Here is a 17,414-nt window from a genome sequence, read left to right as displayed (position 1 = left end):
CAACGGCCGTCAATCCTTTCTCCCCACCCCCTTTTCAATCTCCCTCCGTCGCTGCCTGCTCTCATCACGTAGCTCCATCTGGCCGTCGCCTTTCTTCATCTGCCTTTAAATCAGGAGGCAGGAAAAAGGCGAGCTGGCCTTTTGTGTGCGCCGCCTCAGTTTGTGCTCAGCGGAGCGTAGACAGCTCTTAAATTCAGAAAAAAAAAGAGGAAGGCTCAAGTCTTGTTTGGGCCCTTCAGCTCCATCTATCTCTTTTTACCTTTGTCAGAAAATGAGAAGGAGGAAGGGGAACAGATGGAGAGGACACAAATAGAAACGTACACAATATTCTTGAGCCTCCCCTCATACATGCTTTTCGGATTTATTTCACGAGCCAAGCAACAGTAACGGAGTACGCATGCTAATTTACATTACAACCGTGTTTTGCAGCCCGGCTTCTTGAAATGGAGGCTCAGATTGAAACGAGTCGTCTGTAAAAATGGACGACTCGATGGTGCGTGTTAATTTGGTTTCCTGAAAACTGGGAAGTTGGAAATGTACGACCTCCAACTTGAAACGGTGCATTGGAACATCCCTTAAACTCGGAGTTCACATTGATGAAGAAAATCCAAACCAGACTTCTGTACATTTATAACTATTTTGTTCAAACTGTTTTGTGTTTTTCTGTACAGGCGTAAATATTTGACATTTTCGGTTGATATACATTCTCCGCCTGATGTGCCTGATGGTCTGTCCGAGATGGAGGCCCAGGGGCCATCACCCTTTCCTCTCCACCTATGGGGAGAGATTTGTCTCAAAATCATTCACACAAATATAGCCGCAATTTTTACGTGTTTTTCAGATCCACAAATATATCCGCAAATTTCACCTTTTTAAGATCCACAAGTACATCCGTGATTTTCACATGTACTTAAGATCTACAAATATATCTGCAATTTTCTTTTTTTTTTTTATCCACAATTTCAGTACATCCGCGATTTTCGCATTTTTCCGATCCACAAATATATCAGCATATTTCACTTTTTTCAAAACCACAAATATATCTGTGAGTTTTGCATTTTACAGATAAACAAACATATCTGTAATTTTCACATTTTTAAGATCCGCAAATATATATGTGATTTTCATGTTTTTGAGTTCTGCAAATATATCAGTGATTGTCATGTTTTTTTTTAACCACAATTACAGTATATCCACGATTTTCACATTTTTCAAATCCACAAATTTATCTGTGATTTTCACGTTTTTAAGATCAGCAAATATAGCTGCGATTTTCATGTTTTTTTTTTAAACCACAATTACAGTATATCAATGAATTTCACGTTTTTCAGAACCACAAATATCAGTGATTTTTGCATTTTTCAGATCCACCAATATATCTGAAATGTCCATGTTTTTAAGATCTGCAAATATATCCGTGATTTTCATGTTTATTGTTAACCACAATTACAGTACATCCACGACTTTCACATTTTTACGATCAGCAAATATATCTGCGATTTTCATGTTTAGTTTTTTTTTAACCACAATTACAGTATATCTGCGATTTTGACATTCTTCAGATCCACAAATACATCCGTGGTTTTCACATTTTCCACGCAGTTTCAATATATTCATACACACAGATTCCAACATTCACATATGGAAAGGCCCATCCCTCCTCCGTCCACTAGGAGGAAATGTTTCTGTCTCTAATAAACGGTAACGAGTGATCTCCCGTTCAATTTCGTCCTTGGCGACCGCCAGCGGTGGTGCCTAACAGCACGGAATGTCTCTTCTCGCTCGCTTTTCGTTTAAAAATCTGCTGTGTTTACTTAACGCAAGTCTGCAACCAAAATGCCACCGTAATTTGCTTCCCTCAAGCTTGACTGCCTCGGAAACGAGGACAGAAGGCAGAAGATCTTCCGACTTGAAGACAAAGCAAGCTTGTGGGAAAAATTGAACAATACCTTGAATTGTATCCACCCCCATGTATCGACATACGTACCGAATCGTGTTTTTATTGAAGAGGTGCACACCTCATATGGACAAAACACATAATAAAAGTAAAGTTTATGTAAATTAAACATGATTTTAATCAATGTTATTTATAGATTTACTTGCACCGTCAAAGCGTGTACGTGGCAGTAAATGTGTGACATCCTAAAGCCTTTGTTCCCGCTGCAGGTGAATGAATCAACGAATTAACACCCGGCCTGCCCCTGTGATCATCATCACCGTCCTCCTCCTCATCACCACCACTAGGATCAGCACAAGCTTTGCTGAAGGATTTTAACACCTCCACGTGTCGCACTGCTGACACCGTGGCAGGAAGAAGCTCAGGAAAGTTGTCAGCGGTGTCAAAATCAGAAAAAAACAACAGTATTTAGCCCAAAGGCTTTTGTTACCACTAAAGCAACACGCCTGTCGAATGATGATGGCGACGATGGGAACGCGTGGCGGGGAGAAGGTGAGACGGGTGAGCCGATCTGGTGCGGTGGAATGCGGGAAAAATGGAGGGAAGAGGAAATGAGAGGACGAGTGTGAAGAGTTGAGAGAGAAAACGTAGAAACGTGTTGATGTCACGAGGCAGAAAATGATTTGTCAGAGGAGAAAGAAAAGAGAGAGCTTGTCAGGGTGACAGTCGAGGCGGCGAGATGGGGGTCTTGAAAGAGGAAGAGGGGGAGAGAGCTTTTTAATTAGCGGTAATTGGCCACTGAGGGAGCAGAACGCAAGAGTCGGGGGTGGGGGAAGAAAAGACAACAAGGAAGTTTTTGACAGACTGATAGCTTTCTCTCTTTGTAGCTCTCCGTTTCCATCATTTCTCTACCTCCAACTGTGTTCTTACCCACATGGAATATGTCACTCCCTTCACAAATATAAAACATTTACTATGTGCTGTATTTGTCGAGGAAGACAGATGCAACCCAATGAAATATACAACTACTGTATATTTTATCATAAAGCAACTTCATGTACAAACTTACGGAACAAAGAAAATCAGGCCTCAGCATCAGGCCAAAACATCTGATGTCACAAATTGGTAAATTTCACAGTTTTTCAGAAACCACGTTCATATCTGTGGTTGTTGTTGTTGTTTTTTAAGTGTTAAAAATGGCTGGTACTCTTTGACGATTAAATGTTTCTGGATAAACAAACATTGAGGGTCTCCTGGAAAGTGATGATTTTGTAGGTACAGGGATGCCACCCAACACCAGCAATATACTTTTACATCAGGGGTGTCAAACTCATCTTAATACAGGGGCTACTTAAACCCGAATTTGATCTAAAGTGGGCCTAATATGCTAAAAAATAATGACAGGTCGAAATATAACCCGTTTTTTTAATTTATTTTTTTTAGTGAGAACATTTAAAAAAAAAATATTTTTGAAGAGTACCGATAATCTGAAATTTCTAAAAGTGGAACTCAACCTTAAACATTTCCTGACAATAATATTTGCGACCTCACTAGTCTAAACATTGTGTTTAATATTACATTTTTGTAATATAAATTGTGAAGGAAAATCCAGCCATTTTTATCCATCAAAGGGGGCGGCCATTTTGCAACTTGCTGTCGACTGAAGATGACATCACTGTTGCTCAGGGCTCAGACAACAACCAATCACAGCTCGCCTGTTTTCTGAGGCTGCGACGTGACTGGTTGTTACCTGAGACATGAGCAACTTTGATATCATCTGTAGTCAACAGCAAGTGGCAAAATGGCCGCCCTTTGAGATGAATAAAAATAAAAACAGATGGATTTTGCTGCTTAACTAATATTCCACTAACACAATATTAACCAGAATACCATATTTAGACTAATGGGGCAAATAGAACATATTATTATCAAAAAATTTCTTTGAGGTTGACTTCCCCTCTGACAAAAATGAGTACAACATTTCTGCATCATATTCTGAGTAACAGCCAAATTTCCGGTTGTCAGTTAAGTGGACAAAATGAGCAGCGACAGTTAATTATAGTGGAAAAACTGCAGTTTTTTGTTCTGTGCTGAGGGGCCAGATTGGACCACCTGACGGACTGATTCTGGCCCGCGGGTATGTTTGACACCCTTGCTGTACACAAATACACAATTACTCCTGCATTTCAGGAATATGGTGGGGGGAAAAAGGTTTACAATATTTGCAAAAAATGAAGAAGAACGAACTATAATGGTGGTACAGATTTTCTGCCAAACTGAAAAAAAACAACCCATTCATTTAACAAAACAACAACAACAACAACAACAAAAAACAAACACATGAACTTTATTGGCATTAGTGGATCACAGAAAATGATGTGGCAGAGTGGATCTGGCCCCTGGACCTTGAGTTTGACTCACGTGCAATGCATTATGTAATTTATAATCAATACAGAGCAGTGATTAAACTAATCAATTTTCTCTAGTTCTTGTACTCATTACGGTAACAGGTGAGCTGATGCCCATCCCAGTTTACTCCGGCCTATAGCGTGCGACACGCTGGACTGGCCAACAACCAATCACAGGGAACACTCATATTCAAGCAAAGTGTCTTCAATTAAGCTATTTATGGATTTTACATGAAGCTTTATTGTTCTTACCTTCTGTTATGCTTGACATCCATTGTCCCTAATTGTCTTCTACACAACCGTTGTTGTTTTATGTGTTCTCGCAATAAATTAGGATTGGATTTGGATATAACATTTATGTATTTGAAACGCAGGAGGTAGCTGGAGTATCAGCAGAAAGCGCACGCAAGCACGAGCGGAACACACAAACGCCTCACAGGAAGGCCAAAACTGATATTCAAGCCCAAAGCGCACAACTGTGAAGCAGACGTGCTAACCACAAATCCACCGCGCTGCCCGTGATTCAAGTCGTAATCAGCTCATTATCCGGCTTTTGTAGTCAGTTGGTGCCTTCGTTTTCCATTCAAACAGCCTAGTGGGCGTATGGGGCATATGCTAATTTTTTATAAGCCTACGGGACTGTTATGATTGATTATAATTGCCGTACGAATTCTGCCTAGCAACGGACGCTCGCACAGGCCAGGAAAAAAGAATCCGAGGCATTATCTTGATCTACGTTGCTGCATAGACAAGATAGTTACAATTTTATTGCGGCTGTGAAGTTTTATAATGAAACCCAAACATTTTTTTTTACTGTCAGTGCCATTTGTAACATTCCCATTGGAAGAGAAATCGGAATTTAAGCATATCTGAGAGTCAGACAACTGTAGTATATATATATATATATATATATATATATATATATATATATATATATATATATATATATATATATATATATATAATATATATATATATATATATATATATATATATATATATATATATATATATATATATATATATATATATATATAAGGCCAATACAATCCAAGTTTGACAACACAACAGTCAATGATGGCCGAGCAGAACCGGGGAATAAATAAACCCTGAAGGATGCTAAAACAAAATGTATCACAAAAAACAAAACAAAACAAAAAAAAAACAGTAAATGTGTGAAAGATCTCTGAAAAGAGTCCAGTGCAAGAACTACATATAAAAACTAACAGACTGTGACCTGAGACTAAATAAAATGGGATTGCTGTTAGACAGTTTTGTGTGACCATTTGTTATTTGTTGCTCGAATCGAAGTTGTAATGATGTAACATATATAATTCATAAGTAACATACCAACATAAGTAATTCAATAGGTCTGCATCTATTTTCTGGGAGATTTTGTATGTATGCAAACTAGAAACTGCCATTAAAAATTCCATAAGGTCCATCCATCTGTTGTAAACAATATTTATACACCATATGCATGTTTGTACATATTTAACATTTTTTAGCTTCATATTAGAAGCATATGCTAATGGTTTCACAACAGACACTGATTTTGTCCTGCACAAAATGATTTTGTCATGACTAGGGTCATGCAAGGGTTATGATTACGGTCATGACTAGGGTCATGCAAGGGTTATGCTCAGTCAAGACTAGGGTCATGCAAGGGTTATGTTTACTGTCATGACTAGGGTCATGCAAGGGTTATGCTCAGTCAAGACTAGGGTCATGCAAGGGTTATGTTTACTGTCATGACTAGGGTCATGCAAGGGTTATGCTTACTGTCGTGACTAGGGTCATGCAAGGGTTATGCTTACGGTCATGCAAGGGTTATGTTTGGGTCATGACCGTGTGGACAAGTGTCTGTTTTGAACTGATGTAACCAGCATCGAGTTTCAACCTGTAAGATGCTATGTGATGTCAGAAGCTATGTGATGTCAGGAATTGTTAATCTCTGTCTGGTCAACAGCCATTCAGATAATCCCATGTCAGTCCTGTTACCCACATGTCTAGCCACAACCAATCAGATCGATTCACTGTCTATTTAAACCTGTCTGAGAGGTGTGGGTTTTTTGTCGGATTATTACCTCTGTTCCTCTGTGCAACTCTCGTTTTTTCTCGTCTAGTCAAGTTTGTTCCACGCCACTCGATGTGAATAAATAGTTAAGATCTTATTTGTGTCTGCGTTTTTGGGACCCAACCCCAGATCACAACAGATTTACATTGACCACTGATACTTTTAATCGGCATTATGATCTGAATGTTCTGAATGAGGCTTGATTTTTGTGTACAACACAGTTTCAGCTGTGGTTGTTAGTATACACTATGCAACTTCCTTTTCTTATTATTCCATTCAAATGCCAGCCTGACCAGCATTTTCATTTGATCAGAGCATGGAAGTTTTACCGTGTGGTCTACAAGGAATCTATGGAAACATTGTGAATAACAGTTTTCTATTCAGTTATTCATAACTTCATAACAAGCTCAAATGTCAGGAATTTATAATAAATAAATATAAATGTCCAAGCCTTGGTGATTTGATTATGATCTGACCTCACGCTAACAAGCCTCCCCCACTTTGTTGCTTCCACTGCCTCCCGTGTGTGTGCTGATGTTCCGCGTGGGTAAGTAGCAGGGGAGCGAGGGCCGGCTGGGAAACAGGTTTGCAGTATCGGTACACAAGTGAGCTCTGGGGTGTCGCGATTGTCCAGACAACACTTTGGGCCCTCGCTCCCTTGTCAAGCAACAAGAAACACACGCAAACGCACAGTCAATCTGCCGAAAAGCTAAACGAACCGTCATGTGTGGCAGCTCACATGCCCCAAAGCTGACAGCTTGTTGATTTATTGCCGCTAAGTTTCTCTTAAATGTTAATGAACTTTAGTAAAAGCGGCTTGCTGGTTTCCAGATGTCATTTGTCAACGTGTCTAAATCGCATTTGACTCTTGCTAAACAGCAGCGGCGGCGGCGGGCCGCGCACTCTGTTGCTAGGTTACGGTGCAGAGATGCTGCCGGTTTAAGTGGCAGCAGGCTCATCTGGGGGCTCTCCACGGGGACAGTTGACATCAGGTCCGCGTGACCATTTGGCAAATTCTCCTCTATGGAGCATTTGAAAGCACATCTGGTGGCGAGCCTGGCAGAATGGAGATCAAAGCGTGTCCGATTTTGAGGCACGGCTTCTCTCCTGTTGGGCTGCATTTTAATTTTAGGGTACTAGGAAAGTTTCATTCGCCTTTCCACTCCAAGACACTTCTAATGATTCAGATGGTGTTGAGTCAGGAGCATGTCTTTGTAAACAAACGCTTATAAATTTACTCAAATGTCCTCTCAATTGCACTTATGTTACTTAATGCAGACATATACTATCCTTAAATGTGTGTAGAAACTACCATGAGAGTATTCACTCACTCACTACTCCTGCCCTATCCTGTTCCGGAACCAGTTTGAATAGATTAGATCTTCTTGCGCATCCATCAGAAAAGGCTCCACATCTGTGTACTCGATCTTTCTGGCATCCGGTAAGTAGTTCAACTAAGAATATGCAGTCTCTTGGTTGTTATTACTAGTATAGCGAGTATTAAAGATAAAAGAAACAGTGAAAGTTCCCATCAGAACTTTATACTCTCAGCACATACTTTACTCACAGGGTGCAGTACTACTTTCCCAGTCCTCAAAATACAGACAGACAAAATCAATATACTGGTTAATAATAGCCCTTTGATTAACTCATAGATGTGCCAAAAAAAGGAGGTTTAAATGGTTTACTTAGTTTAACCACTGTCCACTCACTCTATAAAAGGTGTTGGAGTAGTCTTGTTTTAAAAAAAACTCTTTAACTCATTTGCTCCCAAAAACGTATAAATATGTTCTATTTTAAATGTTTTAAGTGTCCCAACGACATATTTATACGTTGTTTTTTTTAGGTTAGAGCATACAGAAGGCTTTGATGCAGCCTCTCAACTGCAAAGTACGGTTGAAGAAATGGTAGTTATTACTCAAACGGGCAGCAGGTGGCAGCAGAGCAAATGAGATGAAGCAGGGCCATGTTGAAGAAAAAGCTCAATTACTCAAAATTCAAAATAAATTTGTGAATAATGATGAAACTTAGCTACATTCAAATGCTAATTGCTGCAAAACGGAAACATAGAAATATACTTTTTCTCCTGATGAAAGATCAGGATCTTTGTTTTGGTAGGTTCCATGTTTTCATAGCAATATAACAAAATATTTTGTGGGCCTTGCAAAATCAGTCAAAATCCAGAAAACAGCCGGGAGTGAAGGGGATTGCTTTTGTGAAAACGGCTGGGAGTGAACGAGTTAATAAAATACTGAATTATCGGATCAGGATTCGGAATTGGCCGATCTCAAAATGATGTGACTTGGGTCCACAAATCGGCGACATCCTTATTTCAAAGTGAAATGATTTGATTCGGTTCGATTTGATGCACTCACATTTTTAAACCAAAAGAGATTTTCCTGTTCAAACCAGTTTTTGTAAAGACCTTATTCATGTCGTCATTCGTTTTCAATAATTACCTTAACAAACAGCAAATATCAATATCAACCAATAACATATTTTTTTTTTTGTTCATTTTTACCCTCCAAAACAATTTCCAACCAAACAATTTATTCATTTGACACATTATCAGTTAAAAGCAGTGTCGCGTAAAAGCTCTTTTCCGCAACACCGCTCCGAGTCTCCTCACTGCCTATTTCGTCAGCCCTACTTTGCTTTACCTCCATTGTTGCCGTCGACTTCCTCTTTTCCTCCTGCTGAGAGGTAATCAGAACCCGTTGTGAGTATTTAAGCACTGATGCAGACGCTTGATTATTCTTGGGGCTCTATATTTTGTCAGGGAGGTTTGGGGGGTCTTTAGGGCCCCCATGGTGGGTAGAAACAAGTACACAAACATGCGTCACAACGCATTTTCATAAAGCTTGTCAATAGGCTGTCAGCAGGTGATGCTGTGAGGAGGCTTGACATGCACCTGAACTACACAGAGACCAGGTTGGGACAAACAGTGTAGCATCCAATCGGCCACACACACACACACACATTATGCAAATAGACATGCACACACACATAGCCAAAAAAGCCAACAACCATCAAAGAAGAACAGACAATGCAAGAGCCCATCTCCTCCCAGTTCTTCAAAGCGTCCTCTCATCCATTCTCTTCAACATGCTCTATTTACTCATGCATGCATAAACACACAGGCAAGGCTAGTGCAACAAGAATTAAGTAGGATTTCAAACAAAAAGGTACATACGTATTTTTATAATAAAATCATAGCAAATCCCCTGAAAAATCAAGCACCTTGGACTAGTATTAGAGATTAGTTTCTAAATGCATTATACATGTTTGAAGTTAATTGCCGTACGTAACCATGAAAAAGACTGCTCAAACAATTTCAGTTTTCCTGATCATTCAGAATTTGAGCGCCTCCATTTGTATCAGTGTTTACCCAAGGCAAGGCAGTTTAGAGCGCCTCGTTGTCAGCTGTGAGCGCACGTACAATACATCACACGTCGAAAGGTAAAATAGTGAGGTGGAATAAATAAAAAGTGTAATTTTACAGTGTGAGGGCCAAGGCTACGGGATAGCATGGCCATTTTAGAGCGCCTCGTTGTTTCCCTGCAATAACCTGGTGGGATCTATCACAGTAATCAGAGGGGCCTATTCACTAAAGGTTTGCGTCGCTTTTGCACCGCGCTAACCGGCAAAAATGGAGCAATCTGGCAGCGCCTAATTCACTAAACGCGCGCAGATGGGGAAATCCGTCACTAAGTGCTCTGCCGAACAGATTGCGTCACGGTGCGTCAGTGTTATTTGCGCGTATGTAAATGAGGTAATTTGCATACATTTGACGCAAAATATGCCCACCCCAATGCAAATGAGACTCATTGATATGCAGCGTCTAATTCACTAATGCCAGCGCTAGGGCTGCACAATATATCGAAAAAATATCGATATCGCGATATTGGCCCTTGCAATATGCATATCGCAAAGGCACGCAATAAGTTTTATATGGAATTTTATGCTTTTTATATGAATCTGACCAGTCAGATGCTTACTAAAATGTGCATCGCCATTCAATAGTTGAAAATTATCAAGACCTAATTACAATTAATGAACTAAGATTACATGAAGGTTGCTTATTTTGCCCCATGAAAAATGTTTTTCTTTCATTAGGTAATAAAAATGTAATTTCTTGAGGTACATGTTAAATATCGCAATAATATCGCTATGTTCAGCAAGTATATCGCATATCGCATGTTTTTTTAAATATCGTGCAGCCCGAGCCAGCGCAAATATCCGCATGGCGTTTGCGTGACGCAAATAACGTTTTTGGAAAGCATGTATTAACCTGCCTCAACCTCGATCCCAGGGTCATGACAGCAGTGCATGTCCCTTTCTGGCTGATCTCGGGGAGAGAGAGAGAGAGAGAGAGAGAGAGAGAGAGAGAGAGAGAGAGAGAGAGGGGGGGGGGGGGGGGTTAACTGGGTAACTGGGCGCAGACTGCGGGTGCAGTTGTGGTGCAATATTTCGTGCTATTACCGGACGCAGCGCATTTTTAGTGAATATGAGATGTTGAGTAGACATATTTTCACTGTAGTTATGTGTCGGTATAAGAAAGATGTTTAACAAAGTCATTTTTCATGTCCTTCGCGCTGATATTTGATTGACAAATGACAGTTAAGCGAGGTCAGAATTCAGCGTATTCATTTTTTGAAGCCTCATTTTAGATACTTGGCAATTTCTTCTATCATTCCGATTTGGAAGGGTTGTTAACGACACTATTTTTCACCATTTATAGGGACTTTATGGAAAATACTATCAAGATATTGTTTTCCAGTGCTGCATGAATAATCAAAATTAATTCTTCTCACAAATGCTAACAAAGGTCTTCCCTGAGAATTCAACCATCATTCAACCATCCCTAGAGTTCTCCACAAATTGGAAGACAAACATGAAACTTTCCCTGTCACTCTACATGTTCATATTAAAGTGTCGCTTAATAATTGAGAGCACTTTGCTGCTATAAGTGGAAAAGTGCAGGTGACACTATTGGAGATTGTGGATGCTGATGTTGAGATTTCACCATCTGCATGATTTATATGACAAGGAAACCGCTCCGCTTCTATATATCTATTTTATTCATAAAGCTTTGTGACCTTTACATATCTGTGGAATTTCCAGCCCATGAAAACATGCCTGTCGCGCTTGGCGACATACTCCCACCAGGACGAGCACGCTAAGGCGCTTCCACTCAACGTAAACATTTTGTACTCACACTTGGCGGGGAGGCCGTAGCCGCAGGTGACCTTTGCTTGTCCGGTTTGGCATCCGTTGAGGGAGGCGCACTCTTTCTTTAAGAGGGGCCCCGCAGCACGGTGGATGGCTCCGTCCACTGGAGGGGGAGAGAGAGACGAGGGGATTTCAGAGAGTTTGGCCTACTTGCGGGAATCACCCGCAGCCAGTCATGTGTTTGAAGTCCAGCTGGGATTTTTACTCGACTGAAGCAGGTGTCAGCAGGTTTAGCGCTGCAAGGCGTGTGGATCATGTCAAATTTACCGCCTTTTGCAGGTGTTAACCTTCGCCCGTAATCCCCCTCTTTGCTCTTAAAGAGCAGAAGCATCTGGATCACTTGATGTCAGTCTGCTTAATGGATTTGGGGGCTACTGCCTTGGCTAATTGCTCAATTTAATGTGTTATTAAGGACTCAGCTGACTTTGACTTTTTGCTCAATTAGTCTCTGGTAATGACATTTTCATAAATCTACATAATATTCTGAAATGTCAGTCTTTTAAATCTATGAATGTGTTAAAAACTGTATATCTGTACCTATCCCAGTTCCACATAAAATATTTTGCTCTTCTTAAAATTAGATGAAGTTCCTTGTATAATTTCTTAAACAAAAAACAAATCCTTACATCATCTTAATAGCTATTATTTTGATCAATGTGAATTCTCCATTCAGTCATGTGTTTTTGGAGTTGGGGACAATTTAGAGAGGATTCGCCCGTTATTTGAAATCACGATAAGACTCTATGGAGATCAGGGTTCGAATAGTTTTGGATTTTTCATTTTGTTCGTTTTTATTTTTTGTTTGATTTTTACTTATTTTTTAAGTTAATTTAAATTAGTTTTTAGAGGAAGTCTTAGCTTTTAATTATTTATTTTTTTCTTCACCAACAATGCTTTGTTTTGGATTAGTTTTCTATTAGCTTTAGCATTTGATTTAGGGTTTTTTTCTTCTTTTTTTTTTTTTATACAGAGTATTGTGCAATAAAGTAAACTATAATTCTCTCCTTTTTTAATAGCGCCATAGGTATGGCTCAATGAACCCCGCTCATGTATGATATTAATTAAACGGTGAGAACAAAGGATATTTTGGCTCTAAAGTATAAATTAGTTTTATAAGCCAATGTCATTTCAGTTTCCTTATTTTAAAGCGTTTTCATTTTTGTATTTTATTGTTTGTTTTATTTATTTTATTTTGTTACTTTTCGTCAACTATCAGTTTTAACTTTGAAACATATTTTTGTTTTTATTTTATTAATGAAAATGTTTTTCCAGCTTTAGTTATTTTGTTAGTTTTTTAAGCATTTTTGTTTTGATTATATTTCGTTTTTGCAGATCTAGTTATTGTTATTTTTTGTTAATTAGAAAGAAAACATGGAGATCCGCAATGTCAGACCAACAAGGCAATATATGTGTGGGTCCAAGTGTATGAAAATCCAGTGGTGGATTAGAATAGCGGCTAGCGTCGCTAGCTCCTTCTGTCAGTCAAAACAAACCTTTCTGAAGAGTTTTGTTGATTGGTTTTTGTTGATTTCCGTGTTTACAACATTCATTTCACAGAAAATAAATGTTTCAGTTCCATCAAAAAATGAGTCTGAATAATAAGAAATGTAATTAAAAAAATACAAAAGAACTTAATTGAAAATAACAATAAGTGATAAAAATAATGCACTGACACAGTGTAAATCAGATATGAAAATCGCTTCCACAAATTTCCGAAGGTTCCAGTCAGTGTGCTCCACAACAGCAGAAATCTTGCATTCAGGTGGGTGAATTTTATAGACAGAAGAAGCCAGCGGAAGTCATATGAAAAATCTGATGAACCTTTCCAGCCGGAGGGGGCTGTTAACTACTCGAAAAACGTCATTTTGTGTGGTGCGGTATTAGATGATAATTTGATTGTATCATGCTGAAAAGACAAGGTCACATGACAGGAACGTGCCAGATTACATTCGTATTCAATTACTGAAGGCCAACAGTTAACTGGCGTCTCGGAAAATGTTCCGCAGTGGAGGTTTACGAATAAAATAAACGTTTCGCTCCGTCCATTAACTTTCCCTGTTAATTTGGCTATTGTGCTTTTCTGCACAAAACAAATTATCCTCAGTAGGTCCTCATAGTTTAATGGTACAACAGGTCAATATTCCTATTATTACATCCTACTAGGGGTGTGAATTGCCTAGTACCTGACGATTCGATTCGTATCACGATTCACAGGTCACGATTCGATTCGATACCGATTAATCCCGATACGAATTTATAAGTCGATTGTTGCGATTTTTTTTCATTCAAATTTAGAAAATACTAATCAGTAAGCTTGTAGAGTGTAACATTTATATGAAAATGTATTATTTATTTATCTGAAATTTCAGTCTTATAGAGGTTGTAATCTGTTTCATGTTTGAACAGCATTAAAATAAAAATATTAAGGCTTAATGTTCCGTTCATATAACATTCTTCCATGCTCAAGGTGTGAATCCTAACCCGAAGTCAGACGTTTTGTTGAATATTTTTCCATTAAAAATGGAAGTTTAAAAATCGATTCACACACACACAAAAAAAAAAAAAGGCAATGATGATAAGACGTTGAATCGGTAAGACTACCGAATGAACAATTCTGAGCTCTTAAAAAATAAAAAATAAATAAATAAAAAATAAATAAAATAAAATAAATCGATTTTTTTTTTGAATCTATTCGAGAATCGCGCGATGTAGTATCGCGATATATCGGCGAATCGATTTTTTTAAACACCCAAGTACAACTCAGCCATTTAGCCTGCATGCATGCGTCATCTCGCCGCGGCTGTGCTCACACCGGTGCCGGTATGTTTCATCAAACTGGGTCTCAGCAGGTGGTTCAGTGTCATCCCAACTGTATTAAATTGGCATATAGCATGCGGCGTCACACTGTTGCAAGCTGCGCCACGCTGTGCCGGGTTGAGCAAAGAATGAGAGGTGAAGGCACAATGAACCTGACAACGTTAAAGGCATTATGTATTCCATAATTTATCACCAAATTGGCCTTGCCATTTCACTTGACTTGGGCTCATCTAAATCCCTCAAAAAAACATAAGACAGGCACATAAGCATTCTGCTACGTGTCGTTCTCAACACAGCAAAATCCCATTTTAAGTGACATCTGCCACTGAGAGGAAAAACTGCTCCAAGAAAGTGAATTCTGGAATGACATCTAAATGCCATGTGACATCTAACCCTTCATCCATGCTCCAAACATGTGATTGATGTACTGTATTGTGGTTGTTTGTGGAGGCTTTAGTGACGAGAACATAGAAAGCTGCAAAATACAGCGTGACACAAGCACTCACTCGGCTGATTTTTCTGCTTTGACTTGTGAGCAAAAATTGATGTATGGTGGCAGTTCAAGTTTACTATCAAACAAAAGATAAAACAAAGATAATTACACAATGCACATTTAAAACAACCCCATAGCTTTCTGTGTCTTTGACAAAAGTATGCAAGCTTAATGCTAACAAACAATACAAAATGTCATAGATAAGCTAGCAAATAGTCTTGCTGTGTTATAACCCTTAAAACGACGGATGTTTGAACTCACAACATATGTAGACGGACAATTAAACCTATTTACAGGCATATATTTATCTCAAGTTTATGGTCAAACTAGAGATAAAACAAAAAGAATTACACAATGTGCATTTAAAACAACCCTTTCGCTTTATTTGCCTTTGACAAAACTCTGCTAGCTTAATGGTAACAAACAATACAAAAAAAAAAATCATACATAAGCTAACAAATAGTGTTGCTGTATTTTCACCTTTAAAACAATGAATATTTGATCTCACAACATATTTAAACGGACAATTAAACATACTCAAAGGCATATATTCTCTATCCTTTGCGAAAAACAGCGAATATCATTGCAGCAAACTGAGTTTTAGATCTCATTGTGTGTCTACTGTCTGTATTATTTCAAATGAATTGAAGCAAAACGTGGCAATTTTTTTATTTTTTTTTTATTTGTCATTACTGTATGTTTTTATACATTTAACTATTATAGAGTTCTATTACAAGTACTTTTGTTTGATTTTTTTAGGTTGGACATTCTAACGACTAAATAAAACATATGACTGTGTCAGTTATGATATGACATTTGAGCCCTGTTACTTCTTGTATCTCGGATATAATGTCAATCAATATCGATAGAGTACGTGCTCTTTCCAACAAATGTAAGCACTGACTGAAAACTTAAAGTAAAGAAAATAGAAGATAAAGCTGGTTATCCAGTCTCTTGTATATCACATTGTGGCATATACTTGTGAACCTATGCCCCTAAGGTTGTTCAAATTGGAAGGCAACCAACATGTTCAGGAAAAATACTGCATATTAAAGTTATAACCACGCGAGACGTGTTAACTCTGGTGTGTGTTTGCCTTTTCTTTGGCTGTTTCGGTACACAAAGGCGAAGCCTTAGAGTGAGTTTTTCCAGGAGAAAAAAAAAACAGACATGGGGAGTTGAGTACAGGACAAAATATTGTAAATCAATCTATCTTTATTGTTAAGTGACCAAAAAATTTTATTTTTTCATTATTTTTTAATTATTCTTTCATTAATCAGTTATCAGAATATTATTCTGCCAAATCTTGGAATCTGCCTTAAAAAAAAAAAAAAAAAAAAAAAAAAAATCCATAACAGTCTCGTTCCTACATAAGCCTCCAGGGTCACTTGTTATCAAAGTTAGTGCTTAACGTCAATGTACACGACTTTAAAAAACAAGATGCAGGAGCAACTCGTCTTTCCATTACGCCTTCATCTTTCGCCATTTAAGCTAATTACATTTTTTGTGTCTTTTACATTAAAGCGACTAACTTGCTTTAGAACTTTAAAATGTTAATTAAAAATTCCTATAGACTTAATGAAGGTTTTATGATGGTGACAACTTCACCCTGGAATGGTACTTTTACTTACATTATCGCCTATGGGAAACAATGTGGTGAGGTGCCCTCAGTGATACTACCTTGACACTTGATTCTTACAGCTCAAACTGTATCCCTCCCTATTTGCAACAGTTGTAGATATCTGAAAGTTGAATTTAAATGCATCAAACAGAGAACATATTCAAGCCCTGAGTTTACTAAATGCATGGATCTACATGCCTGTTTATACACAGCGTGGCCACTCACATACATTCTAGCTTTGGACTCAGCAGTAGTCAACCCCGCTTGATCACCACACGCTGTTCAGTCCACTCAAACACGCTTGCGTCACCTCAATGCGGTTCGAGATATGAAGAAAGTATTCCCAGGCGGCGCGGAGAGCAAATGATTGATGTGTTTGAGGTCCTGCGGTATTTCTCAGGTGCTGGCCTCCATGTATTTGTATTACTCTTCAAGGGTGGCCTGTGACTCTCAGCATCAATATAAGCTATTAGCTCCAAAGGACCACGTCTCCTTACTCAAGCTGATCATGCTGCGAAGACTGAAATGAAATCAATTGTCCTTGATGAAATATGATTGCTTGAAAATGTTAAGTGTGGCAAAACACTTCATTGGGTATGGTTTCTAGGAGTCAGTACGTGGAATTTGGGTCTTGTTCCAATTCTGAAAACCATTCAGATCCTAATGGCGGCCAGGCTTTGTTGATCTATTGACTAGTCCACATTGCTGGCTTTTTGTCACTTTAACCGATTCCAGTTGGATCCATATTTGGTGTTTTTGTTGCCATAAAAGGTGAACATTGCTCATCCTAGAGTTTAGTTTTTTTTTCCAATCCTGAAACATTGCAGTGTGAAATGAAATATATAAAAACACGGATGTTCCATTGCTAG

The 17,414-nt window shown here is 38.6% G+C and overlaps 1 protein-coding gene across 3 annotated transcripts in view; it reads right to left on the bottom strand.

Moving 5' to 3' along the window:
• macrod1 (mono-ADP ribosylhydrolase 1) overlaps positions 1 to 17,414 on the bottom strand; it is a 163,819-nt gene that overhangs the window by 28,248 nt on the left and 118,157 nt on the right. The window contains exons 5-6 of one of the 3 annotated variants that reach the window (XM_077531384.1): positions 11,601 to 11,717; positions 412 to 774 (exon numbers count right to left, since the gene is read on the bottom strand). The exons of 1 other annotated variant lie outside the window; for it this stretch is intronic. In XM_077531384.1, the coding sequence (XP_077387510.1) occupies positions 644 to 774; positions 11,601 to 11,717 (248 nt within the window). In that variant the 3' untranslated portion in view covers positions 412 to 643. Of the gene's footprint in view, positions 1 to 411; positions 775 to 11,600; positions 11,718 to 17,414 lie in introns of those variants that run through there. One more of the 3 variants, XM_077531382.1, reaches the window with a different exon arrangement.

This window comes from Festucalex cinctus, chromosome 9 (assembly GCF_051991245.1).
Source record: "Festucalex cinctus isolate MCC-2025b chromosome 9, RoL_Fcin_1.0, whole genome shotgun sequence".
Classification (NCBI taxonomy): Eukaryota; Metazoa; Chordata; class Actinopteri; order Syngnathiformes; family Syngnathidae; genus Festucalex; species Festucalex cinctus.
Note: the sequence above shows the minus strand (reverse complement) of the source record. Positions and strands in the feature narration are given on the sequence as shown.